Source organism: Heterocephalus glaber, unplaced genomic scaffold, assembly GCF_053883595.1.
Source record: "Heterocephalus glaber isolate CG9 unplaced genomic scaffold, H.glaber_assembly_v1.0 deba00001586, whole genome shotgun sequence".
Lineage (NCBI taxonomy): Eukaryota > Metazoa > Chordata > Mammalia > Rodentia > Bathyergidae > Heterocephalus > Heterocephalus glaber.
The window spans coordinates 20,621,316-20,647,273 of NW_028258364.1; the positions used below are offsets into that span (position 1 = coordinate 20,621,316).

Here is a 25,958-nt window from a genome sequence, read left to right on the forward strand (position 1 = left end):
AATATGCCAGACAACTGGTAATGTGGCCCAGTCTCCCGTTCTCCAAAAGGACTGTATGACCTTCTAGAGGCAAGACCAAGAGGGAAGAGCAATTTTTAGTGATTCTATTTATTCTTCCAACTTGTTCTTGAAGTTAGATTTGTGGCCAATGGACCCCTGCCAAGTTTTTTAAAATTAAGGTTTGATTATTCATGAACTTTTCTGAGAAACTGACATAGGGTGAAAATCATACTCATTCTACATGTTTTTCTTTATAAATTAAATCAGGCTGTTTACATTAACCAGCAGTGTAACCAAAGCAAAGGGATCAGTCATTTAGATTTAACTGTAGATACTGAAAGATTACAAGTGAATGAACACACATCAATGCTGTCTAGATGAAGAACTTCTGAAGCTGAGTGCCTAGGCTTCCATATTAAAGAAACCTGGCAGATATTTGATCTACTGCTAATGAAATATATCCTTGAGACTAGTGTGTCAATGTCAAATTGTGTGGCTTCTTTTAGGTGACCACTGTATAGCAACTTCAGTTCCAGTACCTTCATTTCTTTACCATTACTGCTACAAACTTCAAACACCCGATGTTCTAATGCTATACTAGTCCGGTCACTGATTTCTCTTTGGTATATGTTACCTGAGTTTATCTTCTCATGCGCTTTCCTCCTTTAGACACACTATCTACAATATGTTCAGGTGGAAAAAGAGGCTAAGCAAAAAATGTTGATTATTAATTACTACACCTAACCAGAAGCCCTGGATTATGTCAACTTTAATGGAGTCAGCTTGAGAATACTTAAAAACCACTAAAAATGACACAAAACATTTAAATTCTGGAGTGATGTCATGTTACGTGAAAAGAAACATGTTAACACACCAGCTGTATTTTAATCAAAAGTTTATTTTAAAAATATAAACATGGGGATGAAAAACCACTTTACGTTGTAGCATTGTTTTCAACATAAAATTGCAATTAATACTCAAATCTTCAAGCTTGAAAGTCCATAAGTAATTTTCTTTAGAGGTGGTAGATTGTGGTTATTTCTTATGCCACTGGGTATCACTTATGGCTCTTTGTAAAAATGATGGGAACTACAGCACACAACATTGTGTGAGACACTGCTACACTGGGAGAAAGTATTCCTAGCCCACAAGAGCTTTGTTACAGGCAAGATTCCTAGGATTACATTTCAAAAGGAAGAGACATAGATTTCATATGGAAAGAGCACTGATTTTTTTAATATTTCAAATTTAGATGACATTGTAAGTCTCCTCAAATTACTAAATCTCTGCCCTTTAAAGTCTTCAGTAACATTCCTAAGGTTCAGGTAAGTACTCTCTTAAATAGGAGGACTTGAAATGGGGCACCCTGAAATGTAGGCTAAACTTTAAAAGAAACTTTTATATCATTTGCTGCTACTGGGGTCCAATTCCTTTTTATTACATGTGAATTAACACTGCTCCTAAAAATCTTCCTTCACTAAATCTAGAAAAAAGAAATCTAGGTGACCAAAGCAGATAGTTCTCAAAGAACTATTTAAAAATGTGAGGAAAATTCTTTGGCAATAGGAAGTATCCCAAAAAATCTTAGTGTAATTTTAAGCTTTGATACCAGTAGAAGTACAGAATCTACAATGTTATAAAGTATCATCTAAAAGTTTTAATTTTGTAAAGGTAAAATATTAAGCTTTTTTGTTCCAGTTCCTCTTTCTATTCCCTTTAAGAGAGACCAGAAAAAAAATTAAGAATAAAATCTTAATATTCCAAATTTGCAAAACTGAAACTGTCAAACGCTGTCTGGTAAAAGTTTGTGGCTTGCATACCTGCTGCAGTCGCTGGAAGGCACAGGCATAGCAGTCTACAGCTTAAAACTGCACTGAAACTTTTGGGACGCCCTGCACGTCACTATCGGCGGGCGATCACTGGACCTCTATGTCGGTTTGGATTATGAAAATATCTTCTAGTATGTTTACTTAACAGCAGGATAATCATCAGAAAATGAGAATCACCATTAATAGTTCACAAGATGCAGCATGGACTTCATGGAAATAGACAGTCAATAGCATCAACTGATGCCTTCTCTTTAAGACCACAAACATGTCACAGTGCTACCAAACAGCGCTTGCAAAGAACATGAGTGGCAAGTGTCATCCAGCAGCTTTTTGGTTCAAGCTGATAAATAATAATGACTAGCAACTCATGATATCATGGGAGGAAGAACCTTCAACACCTGACAATGCTACAGTCTACTCCTAAGTGGTGTCATGAGCGTGAACACTCCCGTGTTTGGGGCTGGGTGGGGGAGACCCTGCTAAGAGGATGTGGCTAAGACCCTGGGTTTTATTCCCAGCCCTGTGCAATAAAAAAGATCCCCACATTTCAACAGTAATACTACATCAACCCTAAAGGCATATGCAGCAACACGGGGAAGGGCAAGTAGAAAAACATACAATTATATGGGTAGTGTTTTAAATCTAATTTTTAAAAATAATTAAAATTTTAACTTAGTTTCAATTTAAGCTCTCAATTCAAAAGTCTCACAGAGCTCAAAGGCACTGGCCGGTGGAGTAAGCAAAAGCCAGTGTGAGCCAGGAACTTCTGCTCTGCAGAACGGGTGACTGCTCACATAAGTGAGGACAGAAGTGCACTGCTGCTTTGACAGGGCCTCTCTCCTTCCCATGCAGTCCAGCTGACACCACTCAGGAGGCTCTCGATGGAATTCAAGGCCTTTCCGTTTGGTGAAAATACTAACTTAGCTGTTGTTGTTGTTGTTGTTGTTGTTGTTGTTGTTGTTGCAAGAGGGATGGTACTTCTCCAGCTTTGTAAATGAGGGGTCCATGATGTCACAGCCCCCATTTCTCCCTTCTAAGAGAGGACGGCATTAGACAGTCCGATGCCAAAGAAACTGACATCACTGGAATGGAATCTTTTCATAGCAGCTCTGCGCAAGTCTTTGTCTTTAACCATTCCTGATATGGCCTAGGAAAGTCAATCAAACAGAACACAGGAAGATTTGTTAAAAGGCTGCAACCTTCAAGAGAAAAGTACTATGACTCATGTTCAGTCATGCTGCAGACTCCTCAGCCACTTCGTGGTCACTGCTGCTTTGCCTGTCTGAGGCCTGCACACCAGGTCATGAGGATGCTACTTCCTGCCAGTTCACTAACATCCTTAAGGGTGATGATTCCATTGCCAGGAAAGGGGAAGTTTGTTCAGTTACACTCTTTACCAATGGACTTTCCAAAGACATCAAAGGTTTTGTGATATGCTAGGCTCCTAACAGCAACATGTTACCTGTGCAAGTGTGTGTTAAAATGATAAACCTACACCTGTGCAAAACAATCGGTAAACACTGGCTCAGCTACTCCAACTCTACCCGATCTTCCTTAGTTATTACTAACTCTAAGCAACTTCCACAGATGGAAGTCTCAACTCTACTGTAGGGCAGGACAGGCCTAAGGACTGAAGCATCAAAAGCTGCTCCTTTACATGAACATGTTCCAAAATGCAGTAAGTCCCAAGTTACAAACCAGTTCTGTTCCAGAAGAACATTCATAACTCAGATTCATCCGTAAGCCTGACAAAGTGAGTCTTACACACTTTTGACACAAATATACAATGTAAAGCATTAAAAAGAAACCCAAATGCGAGATCTGGTCATATCTGTGAAAGTTGGTGAAGTGAACATTTGTAAGTTGGGGACTTACTGTGCTACCAAGGCACACAGAAAGTGCGATGTGAATCTACGCATCCATTTCAGGTCTGAAGTATTTTGGCGTAAGCTCACCTAAAGTCATAAGCCATGTTTATTATTTTGCCCCATGGGAGCTACCACTTCCATTTAAAACCTATGCACTTCCAACCTCCAGTATTTGAAACACACACACACACACACACACACACACACACACACACATCCTAAGGACAGGATTCTCATATTAGTCACTAAGGCTCTCTCTAATGAACTCATGGGTTTGAACTATGATAGCTAAACTCTGACATGAATCTGCAAACTGAGTAAAAGACAGGCACAAATAGTTAAGTGAGCTGTATTTGTAGACATAAGGGAAACAACCACAAGGAGTTAATCATATATGGCTATGGAGAAAGGTAGAGGTTCAAAAGGAAAGCCATTATGAACAGATTAATTCTGATTAAGATATTCTGAATTATGGTCAGAAAGGAGGTAAGATCTACTTTTTGGGAGTAACATGGATCTCCATACACCATGACCAAGATGGATTTACCCCAGGGAGGCGAGGATGATTCAACATATGTAAATCAATACATGTAATACACGATGACAAGGATGAGTCAATGTATTCCACTGCTCCTAGGGCAGAGGAGGTGAGCAAATCCCAGTGCCCAGGAGGAGGCTGCCCTGCCGCCATTCCACTGCTCCTGTGGCAGAAGAGGTGAGCCAATCCCAGTGCCCAAGAGGAGGTTGCCCAACACCATTCCACCACTCCTAGGGCAGAGGTGAGCCAATCCCAGCGTCCAGGAAGAGACTCCCCCCACCGTCATTCCACCGATCCTAGTGCAAAGGAGGGTGAGCTGTGCGGGTGCTAGCAGCACCCCACCCCCCACTGTGGAAATGAGAAGACATGTAAACAAGCCTCAAAAGCAGACTTCCAGATCACCTACAGCAACCCAAAAGAGAAAAGAGATGGAACAATCTGATATTCAAGCACCTGGATTCCCTGAACTGGCAACAGAAGACGGCCTGAAAAAATGAAATCAGAAATAATTTCTCACCTAACAGCAAAGACTGTGCCCATAGTGCAACACATGATTAATAAATCTAGAGAGGACACAGATAAATGAATAGAGGATCTGAGGAACATGATGGAATCCCAACACAGGAAACAAGTGGAATCCATAAAACAGATGCAGTTTTCCAGGAAATTAAAAACGCCATTGAAAGTCTACACAGCAGAATGAGCCCATGTGAGGACAGAATTTCAGATATAGAAGATAAGATTGCAATTAGTGACCAGGAAAAGAAAAATCACTTTAAAATTGTAAGGGACCACGAGAAAGCAACCCAGCAGCTGCTGCTAGACGATGCAAAGAAGAATAACATAAGACTGACTGGAGTCAATGAAGAAACAGGAGAGAGTGCAGATGACATAAAAAAAACTGTTCCCAGAAGTGATGGCAGAAAACTTCTCAAGAAGTGGAAAAGAACTTGACATACAGATAATTGAGGCATATAGGACTCCCAACTAGCCTCGATCAAAACAATCTACACATAGGCATATAATTGTTCGGATTCCAGAAACCCAACAGAAGAACAAACTTCTACAAGCAGTGAGAGAAAAGAAACAAATCACATACAAAGGAAAGCCCATCAGAATCACAGCAGACTTCTCCATGCAAACCCTCAAGGCAAGAAGAGCTTGGAGTGATGTATTGCAAGCCCTAAAGGAAAACAGCCTCCAACCCAGATTGATGTACCCTGCAAAGCTATCTTTCAAAACTGATGGAGAAATAAGATATTTTCATGATAAAGAGAGCCTCAGGAACTTCATGAATACCAAACCAACACTCCAAAAAATTTTAGACAATATCCTAGGAAAAGGCAATGAGGATCACAACCCCAGGTGGCCCAGCAAAATGAATCCATTGGGTGTGACAAATTAAAGGCAAAGGGGGAAAATCCAACAAAAAGAAAAAGTCATAAGGCTTTTAAAACTTTTAACTTCATCTCCCTAATGAGTGTATAATTCAATCTTGTTATTCTACTGATTAGTATTTTCCTGATTCTAGCATTGGACATCTTTCCTTGTGCTGTACTGGCTATTTAACATCTTCTTGTGTCTACTTTTTAATTGGCTTGTCTATTAATGAGCTGTAAGAGTTCTTTATATATTCTGGTCATAGGTTATATGCATTGTAAATATGGTCTGTTTAAGGACTACTTTTCATTTTAACGATGTCATTTTAAGTTCTAAATTTGGATGGAATCTCATTTGTTAATTTTTTTCTCTTATACATCATGTTTTCTGTATCCTAGGAAGTTCTTGCCTACCCTAAATTCATAAACATTTTCCCTTATACTTTCTTCTTAAAGTTTTATACATTTAGTATTTCATATTTAGGTTCACAGATCCTTTTTCAAGTTGTTTTTATGTATGGAAACAAAGGGTTGAGGTTAATTTTTTATATACGGATACCAGGTGTTCTAGTGCCATTTGCTGAAAGCACTGTCTTTCCTCGGCTCTTGAATTGAGTTTATATTCTGCAAAATGTTAATGTTAAACAATCTTTCAAAACTCAGTGGACCACGTATGCATTGTTCTATTTCTAGATTGTCTGTTGTATTCCAATGATCTATATGTCATTCCTTACACCAACACTGCCTTGATTCCTGTAGCTTTAGAGGAAGTCTTAAAATCAGGTAACCAATGTCTTCCAACACTGTTTTTGTTGTTTTTACTTTTCTAGGTCCTTTGTACTCCTACAGAACTTTTAAATTTCAATATCCAATTCTTCATTTATAGCAAGTATACATAGGCCAGAATTTTTATGTATACCTTGTGTTTTCTAATCCTGCTAAATTCAAGTACAAGTTTTAGGGGCTCCTAGAGATTTCTTAGTATTTTCTCTGTAGGTGATCATTTCATCTACATATAAAGATTTTGCTTCTACCTTGCCAATCCTACCCTAATTGTGTCATTTTATTGCCAGACTATTTTGGTTTAGGCCTATGTTTCAAAGTTTAAGGGCCAGATAAAGAGTAGGCACATCTGCCCTTGTTCCCCACCTTCAGGAGAAAGCATTGTATCTTCTCCATTCATATAAGGTGTTTTTGCTGGAAGTATGGAGTATGTGTCTTTAATCTGTTGAGAAGGTTCTGTTCTACTTCTAGTCTCCTGATAGCTTTTACCATGAACAGCTCTAGAATGTAGTCCAATTCTTTTTCACCAACTAGTGACAGGATCATATGGCTTTTTCCTTTCCTCTGTTAAAATGATGACTTTTGAGGGTGGATCTTCCAATGCTAAACCAACACTGCCATCCCTATACTAAAACCACTTTCTACAGACTGCCAGATCTGGCTTCTAATAGTTTGTTTTGTTAAACAAATTTCTATCTATGTTCATACTTCTTTCTTCTATTACCTTTATCCAGTTTTAGGATTAGCACAATGTTGATTTCCTAAAATGAGGGGAGAAGTGTTCCTTTTTTTTCTGCTTTAAATGTTTGATATAATTTATCAGTTAAAATGTATATGAGCCCGTTGTTGTCATATAGGTAGGTTTTCCAGCCGGGAATACACTTTGTTTAATAGGTGCTATTCAAATTTTATATTTCCTCCAGAGTTAGTTTCATTAATATGTCTTCCAAGGTACTTCTTAGAAGTTGTCAAATTTATTTCAGAACAGATTTTTGTAATATGCTTCCTATATCCTTTTAAATTCTGTAAAATCTGTGGTAATGTCTCCTAGATCTTGTTACTGTAATTTTAAAAATATATAATTGATATTGTGTAATAGGAAGTGAAGGTCTAAAGGAGCAGGGGAAGTGGGAGGGGTAGGGGAAAGGAAAGAAGGGAAAAGAAAAAATATGAGAAAAGGAACAAAATGGAAACAAAGTCTTTGCAAATAGGGAGGGTTGGAGGGGATGAAGGGAGGGCAGGGGAAGGGGAAAAAAATAAGAACCAAGATATTCACGTCATAGTACAAGATCCCAGTGGTGTATGAAACTGTATTTTACACCTAAAATGTATCAATAAACATAATGGGGAAAAATAAATGTAATCCAGTATTATTAACACAGCCAAGGACAAAAAACATATAATCATCTCAATAGATGCGGAAAAAGATCATTTGACAAAATTCAACACCCATTCATGATTAAAAGAAAAACCCTACAGAAAATTGGAATAGATGTTCTTTATCTCAATCTGATCAAGGCTATCTATGAAAAACCAACAGCTAACATCATACTATGGTCAAAAAGTGAAAACCTTCATGCTAAAATCAGGAACAAGACAAGCATGTCCACTATCACCACTCCTGTTCAATATAGTTCTGGAAACATTAGCCACAGCAATTAGACAAGAGAAAGAAAGAAAAGGAATAAAGACAGGAAAGGAAGATGTTAAAGTGTTGTTATTTGCTGACAACATGATACTCTACATAGAAGACCCAAAAAACTCTGCCAAAAGACTTCTAGACTTAATTGCCAGACTCAGTAGAGTAGCTGGATACAAGGTCAACACTCAAAAATCAATAGCCTTCTTATACACCAATAGTAGACTCACTGAGAGAAAAATTAGGGGAACAATTCCTTTTACAATAACATCCAAAAAAATGAAATATCTTGGAATAAGTCTAATGAAGGATGCAAAAGCACGCTACGTTGAGAACTACAGCACTCTGAAAAAAGAGATGGAAGAGAATGTAAGAAAATGGAAAGACATCCCTTGCTTCTGGGTAGGAAGAACCAATATAGTGAAAATGGCCATACTTCCAAAGCTGCTATACAGATTCAATGCAATCCTGACTGAAATTCCAACATTATATTTCACCAAACCAGAGAAAATGATCCAAAAATTCATTCAGAACCAGAAGAAACCTAGAATAGCAAAAGCAATACTAGGCAATAGAGAGACATGCCAGCAGGTATCACAATCCCCAACTTGAAACTGTACTACACAAAGCCAGTGATAAAAACAGCATGGTACTGGCAAAGAAACAGACCCAAGGATCAGTGGATTAGATGAGAAGATGCAGAAACAATGCCAGACACACTCAGCCACCTCATCTTTGACAAAGGACCCAATTATCCTCACTGGAGGAAAGATAGCCTCTTTTATAAATGGTGCTGGAAAAACTGGATTTCAACTTGCCAAAGATTAAAACTAGATCCCTATCTTTCACCATGCACTGAACTAAAATCCAAGTGGATTAAAGATCTAAATATTAAGAAAGAAATACTAAACTTGCCAGAAGACAAGTTAGGTACTCTTGAAGACACTGGCATAGGAAAAGACTTTATCAACAAAACCTCAGTAGCACGGGAACTAGCAAAAAGAATCAACAACTGGGATCTCATCTTTTTAAAAAGCTTCTGCATTGCAAGAGAAACCACCAACAGAGCTAAGAGGTGGGAAAAAATTTTTATCAGCTGTTCCTCAGACAAAGGACTACTATCTAGAATAAAGAACTTAAAAAAATCAGAGCCCCCAAATTCAAAGGCCCAAATCAAAAATGGGCATCTGAAATGAACAGACATTTCTCAGACAAAGAAGTAGAAATAGCAAATAAACACATGAAAAAATGATCAACATCACTGGTCATTCGAGAGATGCAGATGAAAACAATGCTGAGATTCCACCTCACCCCAGAAAGAATGGCTGCTATCAAGAAATCAACCAATAACAAACGCTGCCAGGGTTGTGGGGAGAAAAGAACCCTTCTCCATTGCTGGTGGGAGTGCAGACTGGTGCAAGCACTGTGGAAGTCAGTATGGAGACACCTCAAAGAACTAGGACTAGAGGTCCCATTTGACCCAGCTCTTCCCCTGCCAGGGATCTTCCCAAAAGAATTAAAAGAATCATACCACAGTGATATATGTGCACCCATGTTTATAGCGGCATAGTAATAGCTAAAGCTTGGAAACAGTCCAAGTGCCCATCAACCAGAGACTGGATGCAGAAGATGTGGTTTTTGTATAAAATGGAGTACTACTCAGCCATAAAGAATGAGAAACTAGAGACATTTATGCCTAAATGGGTGCACACTGAGGCTATACTCTTAAGTGAAATAAATAGGACACACGTAAATACTGAATAGTTTCTCTGATGTGAGAAACTGAAAGTGTAACTAAGAATCAAAATGTTTAATTGATAATGTGAAATAGGAAGAAAAGATCTAAAGGGGTAGGGGAAGTGGGAGGGGAAGGGGAAAGGAAAAAAATATGAGAAAAGGAAAAAATGGGAACAAAGTCTTTGTAAATAGGGAAGGGTGGAGGGGGTGAAGGGAGGGCAGGGGAATGGAGAAAAAATAAGAACCAAGATACATCATGTACAGGTACAAGTTCCCAATGATGAATGTAACGGTGTTGTGTTCCTAAAATGTACCGGTGAATTTAGTGAAAAAAAAAAAAGGGTAACGTGAATCTCTACCTGCACCATAAAGAAGTGAGAAATAGGACACGAAGGGTTAGTGAGCTCTTAGATGTGTTAATGGGAACACTTTCCCTTTCCCTAGTCACCGCTTAATACGATACAGTCAAGACGTTGCCCTTGTGCTCACAGACACCCCACTGAATCCAAGCACAGCCTTACCTCTAGTTCCTGGGCTCTTTTTCTGGTGAGAAGCTCAACCCCCAAATCCATGTTGCTTTCAAATGCTAAAGAGCGAAGATCAAAGTAGTATTTGGCATACACACCGCCAGACACATTAACATTATATTTGAGCAGGAGCAAGTAATGCCTTTCCAACTCATTTCTGGGGAGGAAAAACAGCAAAACAAATACAGGACGATTTTAGTCAAGTGGGCCATGTTAAAAAATGTCACTTTGAGCTTCTAGGACTGCTGTAAATTCTGTTTTGAGACCTAGGAAGGCTACCCAACTGGAAGAAAACACTCATGTTCCAACAAGGCACAGCTATTTTCTGTATCTGGATGCCTTCTGGACCCCAACACTTCTGTGTTTGGGTGGAGGGGAAAGGTTATGCCCTGCCCATGCCCGCCTGCTGTGGGCTCTCGGCCTGTTCTTCAGAGTCCATCAACGCACCTGTGTGACTCACACTCCACACGTACTCACGAGGCCCCACTACAGTGAGCAAAAAAGCAGTGACGTGTGCTGTTTCGTAGCTCTGAAGAACTTGCAGGCATCTTCAAGGGGCTCCTGAGAGGAAGGACTTAGAGAGGTAGTGAGGCACCAACCAAAGAACCACCACTCCTCCCTCTGAAGGGAAAACTCTTCAGGCGACAAGCACTCATCAGAAAGAAAGAAAAAGCCAAACTGTGTGGGAAAGGCAAACGCCTCCCTGTGGCAGCAGATGAGGCCCTGTCAAAGGGCACCTTCTTATTACTCAGGTGACAAACTGTGACCGTGACAATTTATTCTAAACTTGGGAAGACAGAACGGTTCTGGCTGGAGTAAAACCACTGTGGCACAGGACCTCTGGCAGAGCACTGGACTCGCAGTCTCACCTCTGAGCAGTCCTCTGCCGCGGGGCCATGCAGCTGCCTGCGCACACTCAATACACAGAAAGCGAGAGCCCATCAGACCGACTGCTACACGCAGCCCCTCTCCTAGCCAGGGGGAGCATGGCGATCTGGGACCTTTCCTGGTGTACGCCCCGGTGAGTCCAAGGACACGTGTTCAGATCAAAACCTGACAATGTGTGGCTCAGGCGGAAGCTGTACTCAACAGTTCACTGGCCCTACGACCTTAACAGAGGCCAAACAAAAGCCAGGCACAACAGCCCTTACAGAAGGGACTGGGCCCAGCAACTTTTAAAAAGCCATGAAGAATGCCCTGTTCTATGCTATTCCGGGGGTAAGCCTGTAAGATGTCTGGCAAAATCACCAGAAAACTTTCTACTTACCAAGCATATCATTTAAATAATACTCTACGAAAACCTAGCAATTAATGATGGAAAATATGAATATTTATACTGTAGCTGGACAGAAAGTAATCATTTTGTGCCTATTTCCATTTTCTGCATCGAGTGATATTTAAAAATATTTCTTAAATTGCAAACCTTATAGGAGCAAGTAAACTGGAAAATGGCTAGATAGCCCACTGAAGCCTTATACACTCACATGTCCTTGAGCGAAATATCCCCGAGGACCGTGCAGAAGTGTATGTTCCACCCAACCTTGCACTGCCAAACCTTGGCGGCAAGAAGAATGGCTCCCAGCAGGATCCTTCTCCAGTTAGCAGGACAGACGTCTATCTCAGCGTATGACACAAGCCTTTCTAAGTAGACCTGCAAAGAGGAGAACACTGCTCTGCGATTTCAGCTCTGTGTAAGTGCTGTGCGAAGACAGATTACTGTGGCCAGGGATTTAGCTCAGTGGTGCTGCCGCCTGCCTCGCAAGCACAGAGTTCCGAGTTCAATCCCTGGTACCAAAAAAAATAAAAAAGACCACTGTGAATGACTGGTTCCTTCTGTGTCTGAACAGAGGGGAAGTCCCTCCTACTTCTGGGTGCTATAGAGATTCTGTTCACAGATGGAAATCAGACACCTCTGCTGCTCATGTATTTCCTGTCTAACTTTGGTGACAGGATGACTGGACAGCTCAGCCAAGGTCGTCCAGCAGCGTGGCACTGTTATCACACTCATGGAGGCCACAGAGACAGGCCTGGTGTAAAGCTGTTCAATAAATGCTGAGCTTCTCCAACATGCACTGTAGCATTCCCAGCCGGTAGTTTCAGAATGGTTTTAGACAGGTCATGGTCAAATGTAATGCCCGACTCAGAGAGAGCACATTTTTATCTTCCTTTCACAGTATGAACCCTTTTGGGGCACTATCTGGTGGACAGGACCGCCTCCCAGTGACAGCTGAGCAGAGCACCATGGCAGGTGCAGGACTTCAAGCTGTAGTTTCCTCAAACTCAGGGCCTTTCTAAAGAACCCATGTGTAAACAGGACAGTCCTTCTTGCTGCCTCTGTTTTCCCATCCCCACTCCTCATGAAAACCCATTCTCCCTCCTACATAGTCAGAACCTCAGTCCATCCTGCTGGCTTCATGACAGGAAGAACAGAGCTGCCAGTCTATCCCTGGGACTCCTAAACTTCCACGCAGTTGGTGAGACAACCTCACATACTCTTTACGTACATCAAACATCTATTCCACAAAGAAATGGGTGAGCTACCCGCTGAGTAAAGACTGTAGAGGGAGCTGTGATTTGCTGTTACTTCAATCTGAGCGATAGAAAAGTCTGCAGATGCTCAAGTCCCTCACATAAAATGGCTTACGATTTACACATAATCTATGCACCCCCTCCCAGACTGTAAAGCATTTCTAGGCTACGTACAACACAAACTTCAATGTAAATGGCAGGTAAAGGAAGTTATACTATACTGTCGTGCACAAAAGGACAAAAAAACCCATAAATTTTCCCTAAATGGTAGAAACTGTAGATGTAGAGCTCACAGACATGACAGGGCAGACTGGATATGCTATTTGAACTCTTTGTATCAAAACAAAAAGGAAAGGCTTTATAAATCTTATAAATTATTTATTATAAATGATAAAATCTCACCTTCAGAATTCTGTATGGGTAACACAAAGCTCCTCAGCTCCTCAGGCTAACAAAGCTTTTCTAAGAACTGCTGGACTGCCATCCTGGGCAGCATCGCGAGAAGACAGCAGCACTCAGCAGGGATGGACTGACGCCCATAACCAGGGAACAGAGAGCTGAAGGCAGTGAAGTGTCTGGGGACACAGCCTGGGACCTGGCTTGACCCGCACAGAACCAGTCTCTGTGGCTCACGGGGCCCTGTTCCTGCTCTCCTTCCCACCCCACAGCACGTGTAAGGGCTCACGGTGTTAAGTGACCATGTGCACTGAGGTATGGGGCAAAACTCTCCAACTGCCTTTAACTGATTTGTGGTAAGAAAAGTGAAGACATCATTTTAAACGATAATGATTGTGGGACCCAAGTATGCTTATTTGCTTTCCTCTGATAGGCTTCTCTTAATAAAGTTCTCATGATAATTTCAGGAGTTTAATTTGAAAAAAAAGACCTTGCTCTGTGTACAAGACCAGTTTCTAGGCATCCTTGATAAATAAGTAACATCTTACCAGACTTATTATTGTGCATTCAGTTGGTAATGATCCACAATAAAAAATAAAGGTAAGAAAGTTGTAAATACAGCTGGGTTCAGGATCATGCTCAAAGTATTCCTCTGGACGCTCCTCTCTCTGAAAGGAGAAATGACGCAATGTGAGAATCCCCTGAAGAAAGCTTTTAAGTACTCTTAAGACAGCAGTCTTCACCTCTCGCCCCTGTGTTCCGTAAGTAATTTCAGTTGCGTTGTATGTCTTTTCACCTTCAACTAGAAACACTGGAACCTTTTACTATGCATAATGACACTGTGCTGAGTGAAGACCACAGTGGCCCCATGAGTGACCACCTTGTGTGCCACCACCACTTCACTCTCCGTGAGGGCTGCACAAGGTGGAGTCGCTGTCAACCCATCTCTCGGGACGTGCTGCACTGGTGAGCCACACACAAGGCCACAGGCTCAGAAAATCAATACCCCTTGCTACTTTTGCCTCCACAAATTCATCTTTAGCCTGAAAGTCTTTTTGATTATATGCTGTATTCTTTCTTAATAAAGTCTAAAATGATGTAATTAGTGTCCTGCAACCACAGCCTCTAGGGATGCAGTCACATAGAACAGTCAGCAGTCATGTGACTAATATGCCTGAGGAAGTGACTTTTAACATTTTTATGTCATTTTTAACCTAATTCTCTCCTTAGAGATTTCACATGTTATGAGATTTATTAACTAATGTTTGTATTTGTTGGATGCTACTAAACATTATTTTTTGAAAAGCTACATTTTCTGTTATTCGGGTAGTACATTTTTACCTTAGATCGATAACAGAGCTGCAAGTCACTTCTCACTCTATCACAGCCCTGAAAAACCCTCCTTTCTGAGAAAGATGCAATACAACATGAGGTGGAATAGGATGTGATTTAAATTCAAATAGAAGAGTGTGACTGACTTCTGGCAATTCATGTCAAAGGAAAATAGCATGAAAGAAACACAACTCCATGAAGTCAAAAATTATAGTTTAAAAAAAGGTGACACTTACTGTGAATGGATGCCTTCTCTCATCCAAAATATCCAGGGATCTATTTGCATCTCTATAAAAGAAGAAAGTACATCTAAGTGCATTCATTTATATCTTAGTCAAATCCTTGCTAGGAGTAGAGGAGGATGGAGAAAGAGCCCTAACCTTCAACACCCTAGTTTTACAAATTCTTCTCCTGGATTTTGCCCTTTAGACTTCTTTGTATTCAGGGCATCAAGGACTGTGAAGACTTTTCTAAGATGACCAGCTAAAGGTGCCTGTAAGTAATGACTCTCCCCAATGGGCAATGCTAGTAAACCAGCAGTGGTAGGGACTCAAGTCTAGAAATGTAACAAATGTGAATGAGATTCAGACTTCCCAGGCTTTTCCTCCTTCAGGGCTCTATGTTTTCACTATATTTCTTGTCTCTGTTAGGTGAGTTTAAAAATGTAGCTGTCTTTTTATAAGAGACCAGTGTTTTCATTCAACTAATACACTCCCATGAACCAGTGGTTTGCTGTGGTCTGTGACCTCTGCAGATTCCCCAGGCTCTGTTTCAGGAGGCTTGGAGATCAAACTGTCCTTACAAATGCAGGAAGACATTACTTGCTTTTTCACCGTTGGACACCTGGAACACTTGTATAAAAGCAAAAGGAAGTAAAACTTCTGATTTCTCAGCATGCTTTAAGACTGCGGCACCAAGCTGCATCAGCAGTCATTCTGCTTATCATTATCACTCAGAGTTTTGTTTAAAAGCCTGCTTCTCTTAAGGTCCTTGGTGAAGCAGAGAAGACTAATGTTAATAAAGCTTGGCCCTTCTTTTTAATACTATGAATACGTGAAAAGTTCACATAAAGTATTTCTGCATACTGAAGTATATCTGTGTTCAGGAAAAGCACTTGTGATTTAGCTGTGAACTGAACAGGCTGCTTATCATAGAACACCGTTTTGAAGTGAAACTATGCTAAGACTGGTGATGATATAAAAGTGTTTTGGATGTTATAAAGAAATCTGAACCGATATTTTCCAAGCTGACCAATGTATAAATCATGTACTGGTAAAACAACTATTCTTTGTGCAAGATGCAGCCGTGAGTATTAATGTAACAATTTCACAGACACCATGTAAAATCTCGCTGAACCTAATTCAAGAAACTAATGGTTACGGTGTTTAATGGAAAGTAAAAGACTATTCACAATTATCTGAAAGTTTGAAAAAACACATGTATGTCCAACTGTGTATCTCCATGATATTAAGTTGTCTTCTTATTGTTTCTTCAAAAGTAACTGCAAATGAACCATGAAGTATGAGAACCTAATTGTGTTCTACTCAGTCAAATGAAGATTTACACTTAAGGGTAAAGAGAGATGTATCTTTCAACCAATGAAAAAAGGAACAAAAAATGTTAAGAGTTACAGAGGACAGGTTTTTTGGTATTTATGTTAACAAAGTGGTTCATATTCAGCAGGAATCTTGCCCAACAGTAGACATTTTTGTTTACCAGAAAGTTCCTGGCATCCACCAGGCAGAGGGCAGTTACCCTGGCTAAGCACCCTGCCCTGTGTAGGACAGTCCCCCACAACAAAGGATCACCTAGCTCAAAATATCTACAGGTCCAAGACCAAGAAGCCCTGTGTTAACACCGCCTCCCCCCCACACGTATGCACACACAAACATATACACTTTTAACTCTCAATTTTAATTTTTAAAAGAGTAAATATCAATAAAATCCACAGAACTAAATATTCTCTGGGATCTTTTTTTTCAACAGTTCTAATCCCAGCAACAAAAAACCTAAAATGATTTGCTTCCATATGTTACGAAAAACACACTACAGCTTATGATGCCTGCAGTCGTGACCTAATACTACACTTGGCATAGTGCAAATTAACTGGCATAGTAAGACAGATTTTTAAGAGCTCACCTGTTCTTTATGTGATAATATACTGCTAAGGTCACACTGTGGAAGGAAAAAAAATTGTTAATGATTGAGTTTATCATTTGTTGACACTGAAGACAAATTTTCGAGAGGAGACCTGGCACCGCCTTCAAGTTCTCCAGTTTCAGCACAGTACCATATGGGCACTTTCCCGTTTTAATGTTTTGGCTTTAAGGAAACATGTGCTGTCGAAACACCTTTCTCTTGTTTATACATTATTGCATATTTCCCTGTCATTTGGGTTTCTAACCCTAAAACCTCACCCCTGGGAAAGGGCTACATATCCGCCCACATGCTTAAACTTAAACCACACAATAGTTTTGTTTTGTTTTGGTACCGGGGATTGAACTCAGGACCTTGCGCTTGCAAGGCAGGCGGCAGAATCACTGAGCCGAATCCCCAGCCCACAATAGTTTTCTTTTTTGTTTTTTAAGTGGGAAGGCCATGCATTTGTTTCGGTTAACTTACTTCATTGTTTACCTGCCCATCATTTTTTCATTATTTCTCTAAAAGTAAATAATAAAGTGCTGTATACCAAATTAAAAACAATCACTTCTCCAAGACAAGAAAACTTCCTAGTAAATGTTAGTGCCCACCAAACTGATGACACCTTTGGCCATCCCGAAATAATCACTGATAATAATGCAGCATATGTCTATATAGTATAATATTCATGGCAAGTATTTCCAAATTAGTTTTAAGTGAAATATTAACAAACAGACACAACTCTTCAGATAACACATTGCTGTATGTCTAAGTTACACACAGATATGGTATATTAGGGAACACAGGGGTCCTGTGAGGTGTGTTACATGCTTCCACTTGCCCTCACCATCTAAAATGAAGCTTAACATCATCAAGGGGAGGCAAATGTGAATTTTAAAAGAAGTCCGGACAGTGTTTTAAAATTTAAACAGTCTCACATTATATGCATCAAGGACGAACATTGCTGTAGTGTTTCAGTTTTATCTCCAAATCGAGTTTAATCACGGACTGACATCACACTGAACCTAACTTTGAAGTTTCATCCATAAGCCTGTTACAGCCGGCGAGGGGTCAGCAGCAGTTCTCCTGTATGAGACTCTGTTAAGCTGTGGTTCCTGAACTTCCCTGCACACTGGAATCATTAAAACCACCCGGGAGCCTTCCGGAGAGAGAGGGACCTGGCAGCCAGGAGCCCTGCGCCATCCAACCCGCACCATGCCCACCTGTGACCAGCCAGAAGGTGAGGACCCCTCGACACTTGCCACGCCCACAGCGGCAACCCACTCAGTGCCTCGGGAGCCTCTGGCCTCCTGGCTGTGCCACACCACAAAGCCACAGGGGACACCAGACCACCATACTGCTAAGTTGACGGGATCATCACCTCCCATCGGGACCTGGACTATCTTCAGGGGAAGGGCAGCTGGAACCTGCAGTAGAACCTTACAGAGTTCAACCCTGTAGGAGGACAGGGAGCTCAACTTGGGACTTGCAGCCAGAAATCTCCCTGAATCCCACAGGCCTGCGACTGGCTTGCTCAGACTCATTGACTTCTATCTGCACACTGCTGCCCATGTGGTCGATTGTGACAGCAGAGACATACCCTCAAGGAGGCCCTTCATTTTCATGTTTATCATTACTTTCAAAATTATTTTTTTGCTCTTATTTTTAACTTTTTTCGTACTCTTTTCAAATTTTTATTTTTCTCTTATTTTCTCTTTTCTCTTTCCCTTCTCTCTCTCTCACACTGACTTTCTTGCTGTCCCACATTGTTCTTCAACTCCCTTTTTGTTCCTGTTCTGGCCCTAATTCGAATTTCTTCTTTATTTTTCTTTTCTTCTCTCGCCTGTGTCCTCTGGGCTCACTGCTAACCTTCCCCTATCCTTCTACCTATCCCTCCCTCCCTCCTCAACTACTTCTAAGTCCCCTTCCTGAAAGGTAAAATTGCTATATTGAAGAATTTATTCACTAAAAACATATGTTGGATTGATCCTCAATTTTGATTTAATTCACACAGTTAAAGGTGATAGATTAATAACTGCCACAAATTGTCATTTTCTAAGTTGTACTTGATGCTATGGTATTGCTGATTGTATCACTTGGGCTAAGGCGTTGTGATTGATCTAAGCAGTTGTCCTTTCTACTATAATGAAAATGAGACAGCCTCAGAGTCATTAGAGACTCAAAATCTAAAGACCACCTACATCTGGAAGACACCTCTGAGAACCAATCGTGTCATAAGAGTTCTAATTACAAGCAACAAAGATACTTACAATAAGCAATTTCGAAGTATCAGCCCAGAAATTAAACCCAGGACAATACCAAAAACAAAAATGAGAAGACATTTAAGCTAAGGCACAAACTCAGGCTTCCACCCCACCAAGGATAAATTCTGGGGGAAACGAGGTGGAAAAGTCTGATAATCAACCACCTGGACACCCTGAACTGACAGCACAGAAGTAACAAAACAGATGAATGAGGCTTTAGAAAAATTCAGAACAGAAATAATTTCCCAGATAACTACAGAGATGGTGAGCCCAGTGAAAGACATGATTAGGGCCTCTAGAACAGAGACAGATAAAAAAAATAGATGAGCTCAGAAACATGCTGGAAGCCATGAATGCCCAGCATAAGAAAGAAACGGAACCATGATCGCCAAGCATAAAAGAAATGGAATCCATGAAACAGATTCAAACAGATATCCAGGAGATCAAAAACTCAACTGAAAGTCCACCCAGCAGTTAAGGGAATGTGAAGACAGAATATCAGATATAGAAGACAGGATTGAGGTTAATGAACATGAAAATCGAGATTTCTTCCAAATAGTAAGGGACCACGAGAAATCAATCCAACAGCTGCTAGATGATGCAAAGAAGAATAACATAAGGCTGATGGGAGTCCACGGAAAAACAGGAGAAAGTACAACTGACAGAAAAATCTGTTCACAGAAGTAACAGTAGGAAACTTCCCAGACAGAGGTAGATAATTGCACATACAGATAAGTGAGGCATATAGAACGCCAACTAGCCATGATCAAAAAAAATCTGCACCTAGACATATAATAGTCAAGATCCCAGAAACCCAACAGAAGAACAAAATCCTACCAGCAGTTAGAGAAAAGAAACAAATCACCTACAAAGGAAAGCCATTCAGAATCACAGCAGATTTCTCAACACAAACCCTCAAGTCAAGGAGAGCCTGGAGTGAAGTATTTCAAGCCCTAAAAGGAAATAACTTCCAACCTAGACTGTTGTATCCTGCAAAATTATCTTTCAAAATTGACAGGGAAATTAAGATACTTAAACGACAAAGAACATCTGAGAAATTTCATGAACACCAAACCAGCACTCCAAACAATTCTAAACAATATCCTAGAAAAAGACAATGAAGATCACAACTCCATGAGACCCAACAGAGGGAAGCCACCAGGCAAGGCAAGAAACTAAAGTGAAAGGGGGAAAAATAAAAAATAAAAGAGCCAACAACAGTAAAACATCATGATATGGATGACTCAATATCTATCAATTATAACCATCAATGTTAATGGCTTCAATTAACCAATCAAAAGAAATAGACTGGCAGAATGGATTAAGAAGTAAAATCCAACAATATGCTGTATACAAGAAACATACCTAACTCAAAAAGAAATTCATAGACTGAAAGCAAAAGGATGGAAAACAGTTCCCCATGCAACGGGAACCTGAAAAAAACAGGGGTAGCAATCTTCATTTAGGGACACAGCAGATTTCAAACCAAAGCTAATTAAGAGAGACAAAGATGGTCACGACATCCTTGTGAAGGGAACGATCCAAGAGGAAGAGATGACAATCCTAAATATATGTGCACCAAATACGAATGCCCCCAACTATGCAAAACAAATATTAATGGACAGGAAAGACCACATAAGCACTAATACAATTGTAGTGGGGGACCTCAATACTCCACCATCACAAATAGACAGATCATCTAGACAAAAAATGAACAACGAAATTCTAGAACTGAACCAATGTATTGAACAAATGGACTTAATAGATGTATACAGAGTGTTCCACCCCTCAAAATCAGAATACACATTCTTTTCAGCTGCACACGGGTCATTCTTCAAAATAGACCACATGCTACCTCACAGGACATGTCTAAGTAAATGTAAAAGAATTGAAGTTACTCCCTGTATATTATCAGACCAGAGTGCAATAAAATTGAAGATCAATAACATAAGAAACTGCAAAACCCCCACAAACACATGGAAATTGAATAACACCCTCCTAAAAAACCAATGGGTCACAGAGGAAATACAAGAAGAAATTAGACAGTTTCTACAAATAAGTGATAATGCCAATGCAACATAAAGGAATCTATGGGACACAATGAAAGCAGTTCTGTGCAGGAAATTCGTAACAGTCAATGGCCATATCAGGAAAACAAGAGAGAACTCCAATTAAGAACCTAATGCAGAACCTCAAGCTCCTATAAAAAGAAGAGCATAACAAACCTGAAGCTCTTACAAGACAGGAAATTATAAAGATCAGAGCAGAAATCAATGCAATGGAGACTAAGAGAATGATACAAAAAACTCAATGAATCAGAGCTGGTTTTTAAGAAAGAAGAAATAAAATCGATAAACCTTTAACCAACCTTATCAGAAAAAGGAAAGAAAAGGCTCAAATCCATGCAATTAAGAATGAAAAAGGTCCTCCCTCCTTCTCTCTTCCTCTCTCCCTCCCCCTCCCTCTCCCTCCCTCCCTCCCTCTCTCTCTTCCCTCTCTTCTCTCTCTGCTGTTCAGGCTGGCCTTGAAATTGCAGGGATCCTCCTGCCTCAGGCTCTCAAGTACTGGGATCACAGAACTCAACAAAAATCCAGTGGAAGGCTTTTCAGCAGGTTTAATAGATGACAATATCTCTACAGGTGGGAAGTCCTTATTATTGGTCCTCCTGATACACTTTATGAAGGTGGTGTTTTTAAGGCTCATCTCACTTTCCCAAAAGATTATCCCCTATCCCCTCCAGCCTCCTAAAATGAAATTCATTACAGAAATCTGGCACCCCAATGTTGATAAAAATGGGGATGTTTGCATTTCTATTCTTCATGAACCTGGTGAGGATAAATATGGTTATGAAAAACCAGAGGAACGCTGGCTCCCTACCCACACTGTGAAAACCATCATGATTAGTGTCATTTCCACGCTGGTGGACCCTAATGGCAACTCACCTGCTAATGTGGATGCTATGAAGGAATGGAGGGAAGACAGAAATGGAGAATTTAAAGGGAAAGTTGCCTGCTGTGTAAGAAAAAGCCAAGAAACTGCTTTGGAGTGACATTTATTCAGCAGCTAGAAATGTCACTTGTTTCAGGGTCTCCAACTGAGAAACATGGCACTGTTTTCCTGCACTCTACCCACCTATTGCTGGACTTCTGTTGTAACAAGTTGGCAAACACTGGCTGGAACTGGGCTGCAATAAAACATGCCAGTCATCAATGCTGACAAGAGCCTAACAAGTGCCAACTTTCAGATGATTATGCATTTTGAATTCTAGTGAACTGTTTTTTGGGGTTTTTTTTCTTGGTACCAGGGCTCGAACTCGGGACCTTGTGCTTGTGAGGCAGGCACCAGAACCATTGAGCTAAATCCCCGGCCCCTCTAATGGACTGTTTTAAACTTCAGAAAGAACTGTACATAGCACAACATGATCCGGATAATATATGTACTGTTCATGTACAGCCACATACATACCTTATACCAAATAATGCTTTCTTGTAGTAGAATAAGAATCGGGTAAATTCTAAAAGATTTTGGCAGGTTCTCTTTCCCTATTCATTGTTTATCAGTTTTAAAAGACTCCTTAAAGCATGTGAGATGAAAAGCAATTAGGATTGAAAGTTTCCATTTAAATTTCCTTTGAACCATTAAGGCTTCATGAAACTCCTTTCACTTACTAAACTTTTCTATCTTCTTTGTTTTGACACACTCCCTTTTGCTTTTGTCTCTTCTGCCTGCCAGAAAGTTAAGTCATTTAGTTCAAATACTGAAACAGTTAATAAGCAGTTACTTGATTTTTAATGATGACGCCAGAGGAGTGGTCATCACTAGGTGCTTTTGTCCTTTTGGTATTCTAGTTGCGCCCTTGGATTGGATGTAGCAATAACATTTTCTGGCCATTGAGTGCTCTTGATCCCAGTCATTAACCCCAAGAACTGAAAAAAGAAAACTGTTGGCTTTTAATTCAGCTTATTGAAATTTGCCCCAAACAGTACCAAATTCTTGTTTAGTTTTATTTTTGCCCACAATTGCCCGATATTAAGGCTGGATAAATAAAGCATGCATAGCTACTGGCTTTGTACTTCTGGGTTTGCTATTAAAAATGCTATTTGCCCTCATACCCTTCTTAGTCCTTCATATTTCTTTGTCTCTATTCTTCTACACTGCAGATTTTTCCTCACCTATTGTACAAAGAAATTGTGATGTATATTTTCATGTAATTTGATTTTGGAATTCTGCCACTTTATGTAGTGAGTTCTTCCAAAATACAATTTTTCCCAGTAAAAAAAAGAATGAAAAAGGTGAACTCACAACAGATCCAGCAGAAAGCCAGAGGATCATCAATACCTACTTCGAGAACCTCTACTCCAATAAAATGGAAAACACAGAAGAAATGGACAGATCCCTAGATACATACGAATTGCCAAAGTTAAATGAAGACAACATAGAAATCTAACATCCCAATTACAATGAGTGAAACTGAAAATGTAATAAAAATTTTACCAACAAAGAAAAGCCCAGGTCCTGATGGATTCACTGCTGAATTCTACAAGACATTTAAAGAAGAACTATCACCATTACTCTTTAAGGCTCATCAAGGAAATTGAAAGGCAAGCAAGGCTTCCAAATTCATTCCTGGAAGCAAGTGTTACTTTGATTCCAAAAACAGGGAAAGACCCAACCCAAGAAGAGAACTACAGGCCAATCTCCCTAATGAACACAAATGCAAAAATCCTCAACAAGATACTGGCAAACAGAATACAGAGGGGCATCAAGAAGATCATACACACCCTGGCCAGGTTGGATTTATCCCAGGGATGCAGGGATGCTTCAATATACATAAATCAATAAATGTAATACACTGTATTAACAGAATCAAAGACAAAAAACATATGATCATCTCAATAGATGTAGAAAAGGCAATCGTCAAAATCCAACACCCATTCATGATAAACACCCTACAGAAAACTGGAATACAAGGTATTTATCTCAACCTGATTAAGGCTATCTGTGAAAAACCAACAGCCAACATCATACTAAATGGTCAAAAGCTGAAAACTTTCACACTAAAATCAGGAACAAGACAAGGATGTCCACTATCACCACTCCTGTTCAATATAGTTCTGGAAACATTAGCCACAGCAATTAGACAAGAGAAAGAAAGAAAAGGAATAAAGATAGGAAAGGAAGAAGTTAAAACTGTCATTATTTGCTGACAACATGATACTCTACATAGAAGACTCAAAAACCTCTGCCAAAAGACTTCTGGACTTAATTGCCAGACTCAGTAGAGTAGCTGGATACAAGGTCAACAGTCAAAAATCAATGGCCTTCTTATACACGAATAACAGACTCACTGAGAGAAAAATTACGGAACCAATTCCTTTTATAATAGCATCCAAAAAAATGAAATATCTAGGAATCAATCTAACAAAGGATGCAAAAGAGCTCTACACTGAAAACTACAACACTCTGAAAAACAAGATCAAAGAGGATACAAGAAAATGGAAAGACATTCCTTGCTCCTGGGTAGGAAGAACCAATATAGTGAAAATGGCCATACTTCCAAAACTGCTATATAGATTTAATGGAATGCTGATTGAAAGTCCAACAATGTATTTCACAGAACTAGAGAAAACAATCCAAAAATTCATTTAGAACCAGAAGAGACCTAGAAAAGCAAAAGCAATTCTGGGCAACAGAGACATGGCAGGGGTTATCACAATCCCCAACTTGAAACTACACTGCAAAGCTACTGTGATAAAAACAGCATGGTACTGGCAAAGAAACAGACCCAAGGATCAATGCAACAGATTAGAAGATGCAGAAACAGCTCCAGACACACTCAGCCATCTCATCTTTGACAAAGGAGCCAAACACCCTCATTGGAGGAAAGATAGCCTCTTTAATAAATGGTGTTGGAAAAACTGGAGTTCAACCTGCCAAAGATTAAAACTAGATCCGTATCTATCACCATGCACTAAACTAGGATCGAAGTGGATGAAAGATCTAAATATTAAAATAGAAACACTAAACTTGCTGGAAGATAAATGAGATACAACTCTGGACATTGGCATAGGAAAAGACTTTATGAACAAAACCTCAGCAGCATGGGACCTAGCACAAAGAATCAATAACTGGGATCTCATCTTATTAAAAGTTTCTGCACTGCAAGAGAAACCACCAACAGAGCTAACAGACAACCTACAATGTGGGAAAATGTTTTAGCAGCAGTACCTCAGACAAAAGACTACCATCTAGAATACATAAAGAATTGAAAAAAATAAGACCCCCTCAAATTCAAAGATCCAATTCAAAAATGGGCATCTGAAATGAACAGACATTTCTCAGACAAAGAAGTAAAAGCAGCAAATAAACATATGAAAAAATAATCAACATCGCTGGTCATTTGAGAGATGGAGATGAAAACAATGCTGAGATTCCACCTCACCCCAGAAAGAATGGCTGCTATCAAGAAATCAACCAATAATAAATGTGGCAGGGGTGTGGGGAGAAAGGAACTCTTCTCCATTGTTGGTGGGAGTGCAGACTGGTGCAACCACTGTGGAAATCAGTATGGCGATACCTCAAAGAACTAGGACTAGAGGTCCCATTTGACCCAGCTATTCCCCTGCTGGGTGCTGGGTATCTTCCCCAAAGAATTAAAAGAATCATACCACAGCGATATATGTGCACCCATGTTTACAGCAGCACAGTTTGTAATAGTGCAAGGTTGGAAACAGCCCAAGTGCCCATTAACTGGAAACTGGATAAAGACAGTGTGGTTTTAAAATGGAGTACTACTCAGTCATAAAGAATGAGAAACTAGAGACATTTTTAGCTAAATGGATGCATATTGAGGACATACTCTTAAGTGAAATAAATAGGACACACGTGTAAATACCAAATAGTTTCGGGCCGGGGATTTAGATCAGTGGTTTCATCACCTACCTCACAAGCACAAGGACCCAAGTTCGAGGCCCAGTACCCAAAAAACAAAATAGTTT

The 25,958-nt window shown here is 40.0% G+C and overlaps 1 protein-coding gene and 1 pseudogene across 1 annotated transcript in view; one reads left to right on the plus strand and one right to left on the minus strand.

Moving 5' to 3' along the window:
* Window positions 1-878: 878 nt before the first annotated feature.
* LOC147823437 (cyclin-Y-like protein 1) overlaps window positions 879-25,958 on the minus strand; it is a gene marked incomplete at its 5' end in the record, with an annotated part of 42,593 nt that continues 17,513 nt past the window's right edge. The window contains 6 exons of the mRNA XM_087193318.1: window positions 879-2,976; window positions 10,295-10,457; window positions 11,785-11,951; window positions 13,774-13,893; window positions 14,794-14,845; window positions 16,697-16,732. Coding sequence (XP_087049444.1) covers window positions 2,863-2,976; window positions 10,295-10,457; window positions 11,785-11,951; window positions 13,774-13,893; window positions 14,794-14,845; window positions 16,697-16,732 — 652 coding nt within the window. The remainder of the gene's footprint in view (window positions 2,977-10,294; window positions 10,458-11,784; window positions 11,952-13,773; window positions 13,894-14,793; window positions 14,846-16,696; window positions 16,733-25,958) is intronic.
* Window positions 21,061-22,381, plus strand: LOC147823438 (ubiquitin-conjugating enzyme E2 G1 pseudogene; annotated as a pseudogene).